The sequence below is a fragment of the Ailuropoda melanoleuca genome, chromosome 13 (genome assembly GCF_002007445.2).
Source record: "Ailuropoda melanoleuca isolate Jingjing chromosome 13, ASM200744v2, whole genome shotgun sequence".
Classification (NCBI taxonomy): Eukaryota; Metazoa; Chordata; class Mammalia; order Carnivora; family Ursidae; genus Ailuropoda; species Ailuropoda melanoleuca.
In genome coordinates, this window is record NC_048230.1 from 29,504,397 (window position 1) to 29,518,463 (window position 14,067).

At 34.7% G+C, this 14,067-nt stretch overlaps 1 protein-coding gene across 1 annotated transcript in view; it reads left to right on the forward strand.

The window, feature by feature from the left end:
- The window catches only part of EFCAB3 (EF-hand calcium binding domain 3), a 337,832-nt gene that overhangs the window by 45,684 nt on the left and 278,081 nt on the right, over positions 1 to 14,067 (forward strand). Inside the window, exons 15-17 of the mRNA XM_034640938.1 lie at positions 2,504 to 2,575; positions 7,527 to 7,667; positions 7,991 to 8,059. Of these exons, the coding sequence (XP_034496829.1) occupies positions 2,504 to 2,575; positions 7,527 to 7,667; positions 7,991 to 8,059 (282 nt within the window). The remainder of the gene's footprint in view (positions 1 to 2,503; positions 2,576 to 7,526; positions 7,668 to 7,990; positions 8,060 to 14,067) is intronic.

Here is a 14,067-nt window from a genome sequence, read left to right on the forward strand (position 1 = left end):
GATGTAAAGTTTGATGCTTCATTAGTTGCGTATAACACCCAGTGCACCATGCAAATACATGCCCTCCTTACCACCCATCACCAGTCTATCCCATTCCCCCATCCCCCTCCTCTCTGAAGTCCTCAGTTTGTTTCTCATAGTCCATCGTCTCTCATGTTTCATTCCCCCTTCTGATTACCCCCCTTTCTTTATCCCTTTCTTCCCCTACCGATCATCCTAGTTCTTATGTTCCATAGATGAGAGAAATCATATGATAATTGTCTTTCTCTGCTTGACTTATTTCACTTAGCATTATCTCCTCCAGTGCCGTCCATGTTGCAGCAAATGTTGAGAATTCGTTCTTTCTGATAGCTGAGTAATATTCCATTGTATATATGGACCACAGCTTCTTAATCCAGTCATCTGTTGAAGGGCATCTTGGCTCCTTCCACGATTTAGCTATTGTGGACAATGCTGCTATGAACATTGGGGTGCATATGGCCCTTCTCTTTACTACGTCTGTATCTTTGGGGTAAACACCCAGTCCAGAACTTACTCATCTTCTAACTGCAAATTTGTACCATTTAACAACATCTCCCCAATTCACCACACCCCCCAAGTTGCTGGTAACTATTTCTACTCTCTTTCTATGAGATTGGCTTTTTTAGATTCTACATATTAGTGATATATACAGTATTTGTCCTTGTCTGACTTATCTCCTCTAAGTATAATGCCATCGAGATCCATCCATGTTGTTGCAAATGGCAGAATTTCCTTCTTTCTGATGATGGAATAATATTCCATTATATATATATATCTATATATATATATCTATATATATAGATATATATATATAACACATTTCTTTATTCATCTGTTGACGGACACTTAGGTTGTTTCCCTATCTTGGCTTTTGTGAATAATGCTGCAAAATACATGGGAATGTAGATATCTCTTAAAGATCCTGCTTTCATTTCCTTTGAATATATACCCATAAGGGGGATTGATGGATTTTATGGTAGTTCTGATTTAATTTTGGGGCAAGCCTCCATACTGTTGTCCATAGTGGCTGCATCAATTTCCATTGCCACAAACAGTATATGAGGGTTCCCTTTCTCCACATCCATGCAAACCTTTATCTCTTGTCTTCTTGATGGTAGCCATTCTAACAAGTGTGAGTGATATCTCATTGTGGTTTTGATTTGCATTTCCCTGATGATTAGTGATTTGAACACCTTTTCATGTACTTGTTGGCCATTTGGATGTCATCTTTGGAAAAAATGTCTATTTAGTTACTCTGCCCATTTTTTTCATCATTTTGTTTCCTTGTTTGTTATTGAACTGTGTGAATTATATATTTTGGATATTAACCCTTTATCAGATAAATGGTTTGCAAATATTTTCTTTCATTCTATAGGTTGCCTTTTCATTTTGCTGATTGTTTTTTTTTTTCTGTACAAAAGCTTTTAAGTTGGATCTAGTCCCACTTATTGATTTTTGCTTTTGTTGTTTGTGCTTTTGGTGTCATGTATGTCCAAAAAATCATCACCAAGACCAGTGTCTGAAAGCAGCTTCTTTATGTTTTCTTCTAGGAATTTGACAATATCAGATCTTACATTTAAGTCTTTAGTCCATTTCAAGGTAACTTTTTATGAGTGGTGTAAGATGGAGGCCTAATTTCATTTTTGTGGATGTTGTTATCCAGTTTCCCAACACAATTTATTGAAGAGACTCTCCTTTCTCCATTGAATGTTCTTGGCTCCCTTGTAAAGTATTAGTTGAGTATATGTAGGGGTTTATTTCTGGACTGTGGACATTTTTGTTCTTTTTCACCACCCCACAGCGCATGAACATTTAACACCACAGATAAATATTTGCTGATGTTCTGTGGCCACAAACCATTGTAACAGCTAAGATTTTTTCTCCTCCTCTAAGAGATGGTTTTTCTCCTTGAAAGCCTGTTGCTCTCCATGAGAACGTATGTCTTAAGAGTATCTAGAACCTTAATTTCTGGTTATTCTGCTAAATCCTACTTTCTAGTATTTTACTTAGACTTTAACACAGTTGTAAGGGGATATTGGTGTATAGCCTCTTACCCTACCCACGATGTGGGTTTTTTGCTTTATTTTGTTTTGTTTTGGGTTTGTTGTTGTTGTTTTGTAGTTTGGGGGCAAGTAGGAACTGCTGAAGGGTTTTATTCAGAGGAGTAACCAGATTTTTTTTTTTAAGAGAAAGGCCTCTCTTGCTGCATTGTGGAAAATAAATGTAGAGAAATGAGACTAATGGCGTAGAATTTTAATGATGCTGTTGTAATAGCACAGGTATTAACTAGCATAGTGATACATTCAAGAAGTATCTGAAAATAATTAAACAGAAATTGGTAATCATATGTCTGCAGAAGTTCAGGAAGAAGGAATAGTATAGGCTGATTCCCAGGCTTTTCAGTTTTAATTTGACAATTAGCTTCTGATATATTAATTCAGAAGCAGTAACTCTTTCAGCCAAATTTTACTTTGCATTACAGAAAATGGCAAGATTACCATTCAAGAATTTTTAACTAAGTTCTGCAAGATATTGAGAACTTCCAGAGTCACAGGTGAGTTTTACTTAATATGTATCTACTGCCTACATCTGGAAGGATAAGCAGTAGTTTTCATGTTAAAACAACACAGGATTAGATAGTTAAAGCACAGGTAAGTAAGAAACAATATGAAGATAAAACAACACAATATTGGGCTATATAATTTTTGTCCAAATTTTATGGCAAAGACTGCTAAGCTTACCCCAAACTCAGAATTATACGTAGTTTTACTTTAGTAGTGCTAGAAAATTACTAGATTATATATTATTCTCTGAGATTATTCACTAGGTATACCTGACCTAAATTTATTGGAAAATTATAAATGATTAGAAAATAATTTTAAGACTTTTGACAAACCTAGCGAAGTGGATTTTATCCCTATCTTTTTTGTTTTTAATGTGTCCTCAGCTACTCTCTTGACTGCATTGTTTTAGGGCAAATTTATGTTTATTACAGTGTAACTAAGGTATAGTAAAATCATCTTTTTTTTAGGTGTACAGTTCTTTGAATTCTTGAAAATAATGTTATGTAACCATTACTAAACAGCACATAGAATATATCACCTCAGACACTCCTTTGTGTCCTTTTATAGTCCTTCCCCTCCCTGAACCCTATTCTTTAACTCTAAAGTTTTGCCTTTTCTAGAATGTCACATAAATGAAATCATAACATATGAAGCTCATTTGAGTCTGGCTTCTTTCACATAACATATTATACTTTGCGTTCAGCAACCTTTTGCAAGTAGTTTGTTTCATTTTATTGATGAGTATTATTCCATTATAGGAATGTACAATTTATCCATTTACCAGTTGATAGACTATTGAGTTGTTTCTGGGTTTTGGTGGTTATGAATGAGCTTCCGTAAAAATTTATGTACAGGTTTTTGTGTGTGCATATATTCATTTCTCTTAGTTGAATATCAAGAAGTAGGATTGCTGGGCTATATGGTAAGTGTATATTTAATTTGACAGAAACTGCCAAATAGGGGCACCTGGGTCGTTCAGTCGTTAAGCGTCTGCCTTCGGCTCAGGTCACAATCCCAGCGTTCTGGAATCGAGCCCCGTATCAGGTTCCCTGCTTGGCGGGAAGCCTGCTTCTCCCTCTCCCACTCCCCTGGCTTGTGTTCCCTCTCTTGCTCTCTCTCTCTCTCAAATAAATAAATAAAATCTTAAAAAAAGAAAAGGAACTGCCAAATATGAATTTATGATAGATAACATCCATTTATGATAAAAACTATCAACAAGGTGGGTGTAGAAAGAACAAACAGCAACATAATGAAGGCCGTATACGACAAGGCCACAACTAGCATCATACTCAATGGTGAAAAACTGAAAGCTTTTCTTCTCTATGATCAGGAACAAGATAAGGATGCCCATTCTTGTCACTTTTTTGTTTTGTTTTATTTATTGAAGTACAGTTGACATGCAGTGTTGTATTAGTTTCACATGTACATCATAGTGATTCAACAATTCTGTGAATTACTTAGTTCTCCCCATGATAAGTGTAGTTACCATCTGTCACCACAAAATGGTTTTACATTATTATTGACTATATTCCCTATGCTGTAATTTTTCTCAATACTTTTATTCAGCTTTTATTCATAGTATTAGAAGTCCTGCTGTGGACAATTAGGCAAGAATGAGAAATGAAAGGCATCCAAATTGTAAAGAAAGAAGTAAAACTGTTACTGTTTGCAGATAACATATCTAGAAAACCCTAAAGGCCCTGCCAAAAAAACTGTTAGAACTAATAAATTCAGTAAAGTTGTAGAATGTAAAATCAATATAGAAAAACCAGTTTCATTTCTATTCACTAATAAATTATCAGAAAAAGAAATTAAGAAAGCTATTCCATTATAATTGTATCAAAAAGAATAAAAAATTTAACCGAGGAGGTGAAAGGCCTATACACTGAAAACTATAAGATACTGACTAAAGAAATTGAAGAGAACACAAACAAATGGAAAGATATTCCATGCTCAGGGATTGGAAAGACAAATATTGTTAAAATGTCCATACTACCCAAAGCAGTCTACACACTCAGTGTAACCCCTATCAAAATTCCAACAGCATTTTTTACAGACCTAGAGCAAACAATCCTAAAATTTGTACGGAACCACAGAAGACCCTGAATAGTGAAAGCAATCTTGAGAAAGAACAAAGCTAGAGCCATCCTACTTTCTGATTTCAAACTTTATTACAAAGCTATAGTAATAAAAACTGTGTGGTATTGGCATAAGAACAGACACATAGATCAGTGGAACAGAACAGAGAGTGCAGAAATAAGCCCTTGCAGGGGTGCCTGGATGGCTCAGTCGTTAAGTGTCTGCCTTCAGCTCAGGGCGTGATCCCAGAGTCCTGGGATCGAGCCCCACGTCAGGCTCCTCCACTGGGAGCCTGCTTCTTCCTCTCCCACTCCCCCTGCTTGTGTTCCCTCTCTCGCTGGCTCTCTCTCTGTCAAATAAATAAATAAAATTAAAAAAAAAAGAAATAAGCCCTTGCATATATGGTCAATTCATTCATGACAAAGCAGCCAAGAATATACAGTGGGAAAGGACAGACTCTTTGATAAATGTTGCTGGGAAAACTGGACAGCTGTATGCAAAAGAATGAAACTGGACTGCTATCTTAGACTACGCACAAAAATTAGCTCAAAATGGATTAAAGACTTGCCTGTTAAGACCTGAGACCACAAAACTCCTTGAAGAAAACATAAGCAGTAAGTTCTTTGACATCGGTCTTTGAAAAACTGTAAAAACCCCAAATTTTGTCTAGTAGTACAATACCATAGGTTAAGTCAAAGAACAAATAACAAAATGGGAGAAACTATTTGCAGTGTATATCACAGAAGAAATATAGAAAAATGGGCAAAAGTCATGGATGCACAAATCATAAAAAAGATATAAAATGGCCCATGAACATATTAAGAGATGTTCGGGGGCGCCTGGGTGGCACAGCGGTTAAGCGTCTGCCTTCGGCTCAGGGCGTGATCCCGGCGTTATGGGATCGAGCCCCACATCAGGCTCCTCTGCTATAAGCCTGCTTCTTCCTCTCCCACTCCCCCTGCTTGTGTTCCCTCTCTCACTGGCTGTCTCTCTCTCTGTCAAATAAATAAATAAAATCTTTAAAAAAAAAAGAGATGTTTGATTTCACTCATAATAAGAAATACACAAACTAAAATGGAGATACAATTTCTCACCATTAAACTGACAAAAATTGAAGGTTCAGTAATCCCACTTCTAGGAATTTTCCCCAAAGATACCCTGCACCAATGTGAAAATACAGATGCATAAAGTTATTCATTATAGAATTATTTGAAATTGCAAAATAATGGAAAATACTTAAAGTGTAAACATTGGAGATTAGTTAAACTATAGCTTCTATATTGTACAACTGTAAAAATTTTTTTTAAAAAAGAATTTCATACCCATATTTTTTATACCACTGATTTATACCTTTCCAACTTTTAAAGCTATACATTTCCCTCTGAGCACTTTCACTGCATCTCACAAAATTTTGTTATGCTTTGATAATCACTTATTTAAAATATTTTCTAATTTACCTTGTCATAGCTTTTTGAAATATGAATTGTTTAGAAATGCACTATTTAATTTCCAAATATTTGGACATTTTCTAGGTATCTTCTTGTTACTGATTTCTAATTTAATAACCTTGGTCAGGGAATTTATTTTGCACAATTTAAATGCTTTTAAATTAAGATTTGTTTTAAAGATGTGGTCGACCTAGGTAAATATTCCTTGAAAGAATGTATATTCTGTAGTTGTCAGGTAGTGTTCTATAAATATCCACTGGGTTGGATTGTTTGCTAGCTTGGTTGAATATTCTAATTCTTACTGATGTTTATTCTACTTGTTCTATTAATTACTAAGTGCAAGGTGTTCAAATCTGCAGCTCTGATTGTGGGTTCATCGATTCCTCCTTTTAATTCTGTAAGTTTTTGCTTACAAGAAGGCTCTTGTTAGATGTACATGTCTGGTATTGCAAAATTTATGTATATGACCTTATGTCATGTACTTTGTCTCTTGTTCTCTTCTGTCTTATTTTTGTTGCTCCTCCCAATTTCCTTACTTACATTTATACATTTATATGTACTTATTGTCACCTACCTTATTTTATTTAAAATAAAGCTTTTAATTGATATTGCTAAATTATTTTACAGAAAGTTTATCAAATTATCCATAGGCAATATATGAAAATAATTATTCTTGGTGCACTTAAAAATTTCACACTATAATTATCCATCACTCTGTTCTTTCAGTTTTTGCATTACATGTTTTTCGGACTCTATCATTAAGTACATACAAATTTAGAATTGTTATGTCCATCTAGTGGCTTGAAATATCACTATGAGATGTCTCTCTTTATCTCTAAAAACTCCTCTTCACATAAGGTCTACTTTGTCATATTTGTATAGCTACACCGCTCTCTTTTGTTTACTGTTTGTTTGTTTTATCTGTCTTTTGGGGGGTTCTTTTTTAAAAATTTAAATTCAATTAATTAATATATAATGTATTATTAGTTTCAGAGGTAGAGGTCGGTGATTCATCAGTCTTATAGAATACCCAGTGCTCATTACATCATGTGCCTTCCTTACTGTCCATCACCCAGTTACTCATCCCCCTACCCACCTCCCCTCCAGCAACCCTCAGTCTGTTTCCTATGATTAAGAGTCTCTTATGGTTTGTCTACCTCTCTGATTTTATATTGTTTTAATTTTCCCTCCCTTCCCTTATGCTCCTCTGTTTTGTTTCTTAAATTCCACATATGAGTATTCTCACCTATTTTAAAGTATTTTAGAAACAGAGCAGCACATAGATAAATACAAATACTAACTTTTCTCTTAAGTATAGTTTTACGTATTGGAATAATTTTTTCCCACTTACCTTTAAAACATAAAGGAAAAACAGAAGATTCCCCTTTAATTGGAGGTGATTATCTCTTCCCAGGACATAATCAATTTTACAACATCAACATTCACAAAAATGAACTTACAGCCGTTCCTGACCTTCAGCAAAATTTAAATGTCATTGGAATCTATCTAACAGATGATAAAATAAAGGAGGTTTTAGATAATACTAATCCTAATGGTGAGTAATTATTTCAGTTTAAAATAACAAAGCTTTAGTATTTCAGAATTTTCACCCTATATGCCCAAGAAGATATATCCCCTTTATATCTTTTAAAAGAAAAATTAAAAATGTATTTTCTTTTCTTTCAATTGATGGGTTTGTATTGTAGGAATTGATTTTGAGAGTAAATCTCTGACAGTTTTATTTTAGGTCTAATCTGCATCTCATGTACATCACAGTAGGATTGCCAGTCCTCCCCATCATTTTTGTGTTTATAACATCAAATGGTCTTCTTTACAAGGATATCTAAATTCTTTCTCTTTTTCTTTTTTTAAAAAAAGATGAAGTGGTGAATTTTAAGGATTTTATCAGAGCATTGAACAACAGTGATGAATTTATCGAGTGCCAAAGTAAGTATGGAATTTGAAATGAATACGAAGAGAAACTTCATTTTTTTGGGTTGGTGTATGTATAGGTATGTGCGTGTATAAATTATATATATTTTTATGCATATTCTACCAAGCCTCCTTTTTTTTTCATTTTCTCATTTAAACATAGTTGATGTGTATATTTTTTAAACTCTAGGTTTTCAAACATAAGAACACATAATTTTCATAGTATAATATTCTTGAATTACTTTTTTTTAAGGATTTATTTATTTATTTGAGGGGGGGCAGAGGAAGTGAATCTTTGAATCAGACTCCCCACTGAGCGTGGAGCCCCACTCAGGGCTCCATCCCAAGACCCTGAGATCATGACCTGAGCCAAAACCAAGAGTTGGACCTTAACCAACTGAGCCACCTATGTGCCCCTTGAATTACTTTAAAAATCTCTGTTATCTCTATTTCTTCCTTTTCGTGTGTTTTATTGCTCTGTTCTCTCTTTTTTCTTTATCAGTGCTGACAGGTTTATTTACTTTATTTTCAAAGTAATCAGGTTTTGTTTTTTTAATCACCTCTAGTGACTTTTGCCCTCTTCTTTCTTATTTATTTCATTTTATTATTATTATTTTTTTTACATTTACTCCCTAGTTATTTGTCAAAAACCTTAGCTAAATGCTTAACTTTTTTCAGTCTGTTTTGAAATTTCAACACAGTTCTATCATAGAGACACTAAACAGCCTTGGACCACAGACATTGGGATTGAGAATTGTAGTCCTCAGACTGGGTTTTAAAATGAGTATTAAAATCTGTGGATTCTCTCTAAATTAATTTGCACTTTGAATGCATTTCCACTCACTATCTCAGGATCATTTTGGTGGGAATCTTGACAAAATAATTCTATATTTTTTTGGAAGATTATAGGTCTATGAGTAGCTAAGACCCTTTTGAAAAAATAATAATGATGAGGAACTTGCTTTATCAAATATTAGTACATATTATAATGCTATCTTAATATAGTCTTACAAATAGACCAATGCATCATAATATAGACCAGCAGAGACTCCTATTAATGGGAACTTGGAATGTGATTGAGATGACATCATCAGTCAGTGGGGGAAAAGATACTTAGTATATGATTTGAGAAAATTGGCTTACTATGTGGGAGAAAACAGAGTAGAATCTCTACTTCATATCATACACAGAAATAACCTTCAAGAATCAAATGGATATGAAAATGGGTCTCAAAGGTAAAACTATACAGCTGATGGAAGAAAATGTAAGAAAAAATATTGTGCTTTATGGTCCTGGATGCCTTCTTAAAAATACTACTCCCCCAAAGCACAACCATAGGGTGCAAAAGGATGTAATCACATCAAAATTAAGGATTTCTGGTAAATGAAGGGCTCTAAAATATGTAACAGACTGGAAGAAGGTAATTACAAGGTAATTAAAAGATTAATATCTCAAATATAAGGAAATTCCGCAAATCAGCAGTAAAAAGAAAAAAATCATTTGGAAAAATAAGTAAGGATCTAAGAAGTCAGTACAGGAGGTGAAACCCAAATAGCTAAATATGTATATGAAGAGAGTTGGAAATACTCACAAATTGCTGGTGGGTAGCTAAAATGGTACAGCATTCCAGATTGCAATCTAGCAGTACTTGTCAAATAAGTATGCGTATTTCTTATGGCCCAATAATTCTGTTTTTAGATAAATAGCCCAGAGAAGTTTCTTGTAGAGACATATACATGTATTTATTTTATTTATTTTATTTTGTTTTTTTATATTATGTTAGTCACCATACAGTACATCCCTGATTTCTGTTGTAAAGTTTGATGATTCATTAGTTGTGTATAACACCCAGTGCACCATGCAATACATGCCCTCCTTACTACCCATCACCAGTCTATCCCCTTCTCCCACCCCCCTCCCCTCTGAAGCCCTCAGTTTGTTTCTCAGAGTCCATAGTCTCTCATGTTTCTTTCCCCCTTCTGATTACACCCCCTTTCTTTATCCCTTTCTTCCCCTACCGATCATCCTAGTTCTTATGTTCCATAGATGAGAGAAATCATATGATAATTGTCTTTCTCTGCTTGACTTACTTCACTTAGCATTATCTCCTCCAGTGCCGTCCATGTTGCAGCAAATGTTGAGAACTCGTTCTTTCTGATAGCTGAGTAATATTCCATTGTATATGGACCACAACTTCTTAATCCAGCCATCTGTTGAAGGGCATCTCGGCTCCTTCCACGATTTAGCTATTGTGGACAATGCTGCTATGAACATTGGGGTGCATATGGCCCTTCTCTTCCATATACATGTATTTATTTGAGAGAGAGCGAGAGAGCACGCACAAGGGCGCACAGCAGGGGGAGTAGCAGAGGGAGAGGGAGAAGCAGGCTCCCAGCTGAGCAGGGAGCCGATGAGGGGCAGTGTTTCTTGTTTTCTAATATAAGCATTTAAACCTATAAATTTTTGGAGCTCTCAGTTTGGAGAATATTTCAGAGAGGCAAAACCCTCAAGACTGTGTTTTCAAGAAAATGAATACATTTCACCCAAATCAGGTTGTGATGTGCTTATCTGGATACTGACCAACTAAATATCTTTACGTTTTGTCACTTCTCTATATAGAAATAGAAGATGCATCTAACATTGTTAATAGTGTCATTGATGGGAAAGTTGAAGTTAAAGACCTTTTATCTGCCTTGGAGAGCTTGGACAAACTTTTAAATAAAGAAAAACCTGAGGCATTACTGAACTGTGCAATAGATAGTGAGTACCTGAGTTACCTCACAGGTTTCCTGTTTAGAGTATACCCGTTCACACAGGCTAATTTTTTTTTTTAAGAATAATAATACTGTATGTTTAGCAAGGTTGTTATAGAACTGATGTTTATATATTGGTGAACTGTTAGAACTGTTTTGGAAAGTGTATGGATATTCTTTATTTGGAGAAGACGAATAGAAGCAAGTAGTCTTGTTATCCATGTTTCAAAACCAGATACTCCTTTATTAGATTATGATGGCCACAGTAATAAATATGATAGTGCCTTGCTCTTCCCTTTCCCCAGCCCTGGATTCCAGAAATAAGGTAATTCTTACAAACAGAGATCCAGGGCACCTGGGTGGCTCAGTTGGTTAAGTGACTGCCTTCAGCTCAGGTCATGATCCTGGAGTCCCAGGATCCAGTCCTGTGTCGGGCTCCCTGCTCAGTGGGGAGTCTGCTTCTCCCTCTGACCCTCCCCCCTCTAGTGTTTTCTCTCTCTCTCTCAAATAAATAAATAAAATCTTAAAAAACAAACAAACCAGAGATCCAGCAAAAAATGTGATATTTACTGTGGCATTTTCATTAAATGCTGTTCACCAGACTGAGAAAATTGCCTTCTATTCCTTGCTTGCTAAAGGATTGAATTTATATTTATTTATTTGGTTTATCTTGAATTTCCCAAATGATTTTTATGCATCTGTTTAGACAGGTCATAGGAGTTTTTCTTGTAATCTGTGAGTGGGGTAAATTATATTGATTTTTTTAATATTAAATAAAACCTAAAATTTTGGAAAAACCCATTTTGTCATGACATATTATCCTTTTTACATATTGCTGGGTTCATTTTTCTAATATTTTGTTTACAATTTCTACATCTCTATGAGTAAGACTAACCTGGTATTTTCTCATACTACCATTCTCAGGCTTCAATGTCAAATTATCCTCATAATTTGAAAAATATTTTCTCTTTTTTCTAAATTTTGGAATAGTTTGGGTAACACTGGAATTGCATATTCCTTTCATGTCTTGTGGTATTCAACAACATAGTCGTTTGAGCCTTGATATTTCTTTTTGAGTAGGTTTTTGATTACTCATTCATCTTCTTTCATGTCATGGGATTAGTTAGGTTTTCTGTTTATTCTTGAGTCAAATTTTGCTAAGCTTGTTTTTTCAAAGAGGCTATCCTTTTTTTTTTTTTTTTAAAGATTTTATTTATTTATTCAACAGAGATAGAGATAGCCAGCGAGAGAGGGAACAAGCAGGGGGAGTGGGAGAGGAAGAAGCAGGCTCATAGCAGAAGAGCCTGATGTGGGGCTCGATCCCATAACGCCGGGATCACGCCCTGAGCCGAAGGCGGACGCTCAACCGCTGTGCCACCCAGGCGCCCCTAAGGCTATCCTTTTCTTATGAAAAATTGCTATAGTGCTATTAAGTTTTTAACAATAAGCGTTTAGTAGTTTTATAATATTTGTAGCATCTATGGTAATGCTCTCATCTTATTCCTCATATTGGTTCTTTTTNTGCCCCTAAGGCTATCCTTTTCTTATGAAAAATTGCTATAGTGCTATTAAGTTTTTAACAATAAGTGTTTAGTAGTTTTATAATATTTGTAGCATCTATGGTAATGCTCTCATCTTATTCCTCATATTGGTTCTTTTTTCTTTTTAGATCATCTATGCTAATGGTTTGTCAATTTTAATAACTCTTAATTAATTCTCAGCTTTCCAATCCTCTCTATTTTGTGTTTTTGACTGTTTCCTCAATTTTTGTTTTTATCATTTACTTCTCTACAATTTGTTTAAGCTTATTTTGTGACATTTTTATATATATTTCATGTATGTATTATGAAATGACCACAATAATAAGTCTAGTTAATATCTGTCACCATACATAGTTACAAAAAATTTTTTTCTTGTGTTGAGAAATTTTAAGATTTGCTCTCTTAGCAACCTTCAAATATGCAATAGAGTATTATTAACTATATTGTTTAGATATATATGTACTTTCCATTCTTTTAACTTCACTCTTCCTGTATTCTTATTCTTCCAAAGAAAAAAAGATAAATTTGGGACCATGCGAGGAAACTGAAATTTGAAAAAAAGAAACAGGACTTCTAGAAATTAAAAAAGTAATAATTAAAATTAGTTAGTGGACAATAATGTCAGCAAATTAAACATTGGTGAAGAAATATGAACTGCAAAGTAGTTTGAAGAGATTATACAAAATACAGCATAGAAAGAATACAAGAAAGAGGCTAAGAGGAAGGCAGAATGAAAAGGTTTCTTATTGCAGTAATTGGTTTGAAATATGTATGTATATCACATTATATTATATACTTTACATTTACATTATAATTAATATAATGTTATATGTCAATTATATCTCAGTAAAGCTAGAAAAAGAAAAAAATGAAAAGCCGTGATGTATATCCATTCAGGGGAGAAGAGACAGAATGGTTGCAGAGAAAATATTTGGAGAACTATTGCTGAGAATTTTCCAGAATGAGAAAGATCTAAACCTACCAATTCAAGAAGTCCAGTGAATCCCACACAGTATGAAAATAAATACATACATACATACATACATAGGTTTATCATGATGAAACTGCAGCCTTCTAGAAGGAAAGAAAATCTTAAAGGTAGCTAGAGAGAAAAGTCAAATTATCTATAAAGGAGGAACTTTTTCTTATTCTTGATATTTCCTCTGGGTATCGAAATCTAGAGAAACATTTTTGTAAGTTGAGGATAAACCCCCCAATTTAGGAGAAACCTAGGCTTTGTCTGACCTTCGAAAATACAAGCTAAAGTTCGTCCAATGTTGTTTTGTTTTTGTTTTGTCTTTGGCAAATACTCTGGGTGAAAAACGGTTGCCATGTTTCTGGATTACAGCCTTCCATCAGTTGTTTGGTCTGGAAATTTCTTACTTTCTTGGCAGCAAATTGATGGATTTAAGGTCATTTTAAAGCAATAATTTTGCTTAGAATTTTTAGTCGTTTTTAGTAGGAGGGTTGATCCAGATATCTAGGCTGGTTCATTATTGGCACCCTCTCCAATTCCAAGGTCTCACCATAATGTGGGAGATAGAGGAAGAGCTTTTAAAACTTCCTTGCATTGTGTTTCTACTGACACCTAGTGGATGGAGCCTATAGTGATCCCGCATCTATGGGGAAGGGATATGGGAATGGGGTTCTCCCATAGGGCAGTTCTCATTCTTTCCCATCAGACTTCCAGTATCTCTCTCCCGCAGCCCTACCCCCCCCCCCCCCCCCC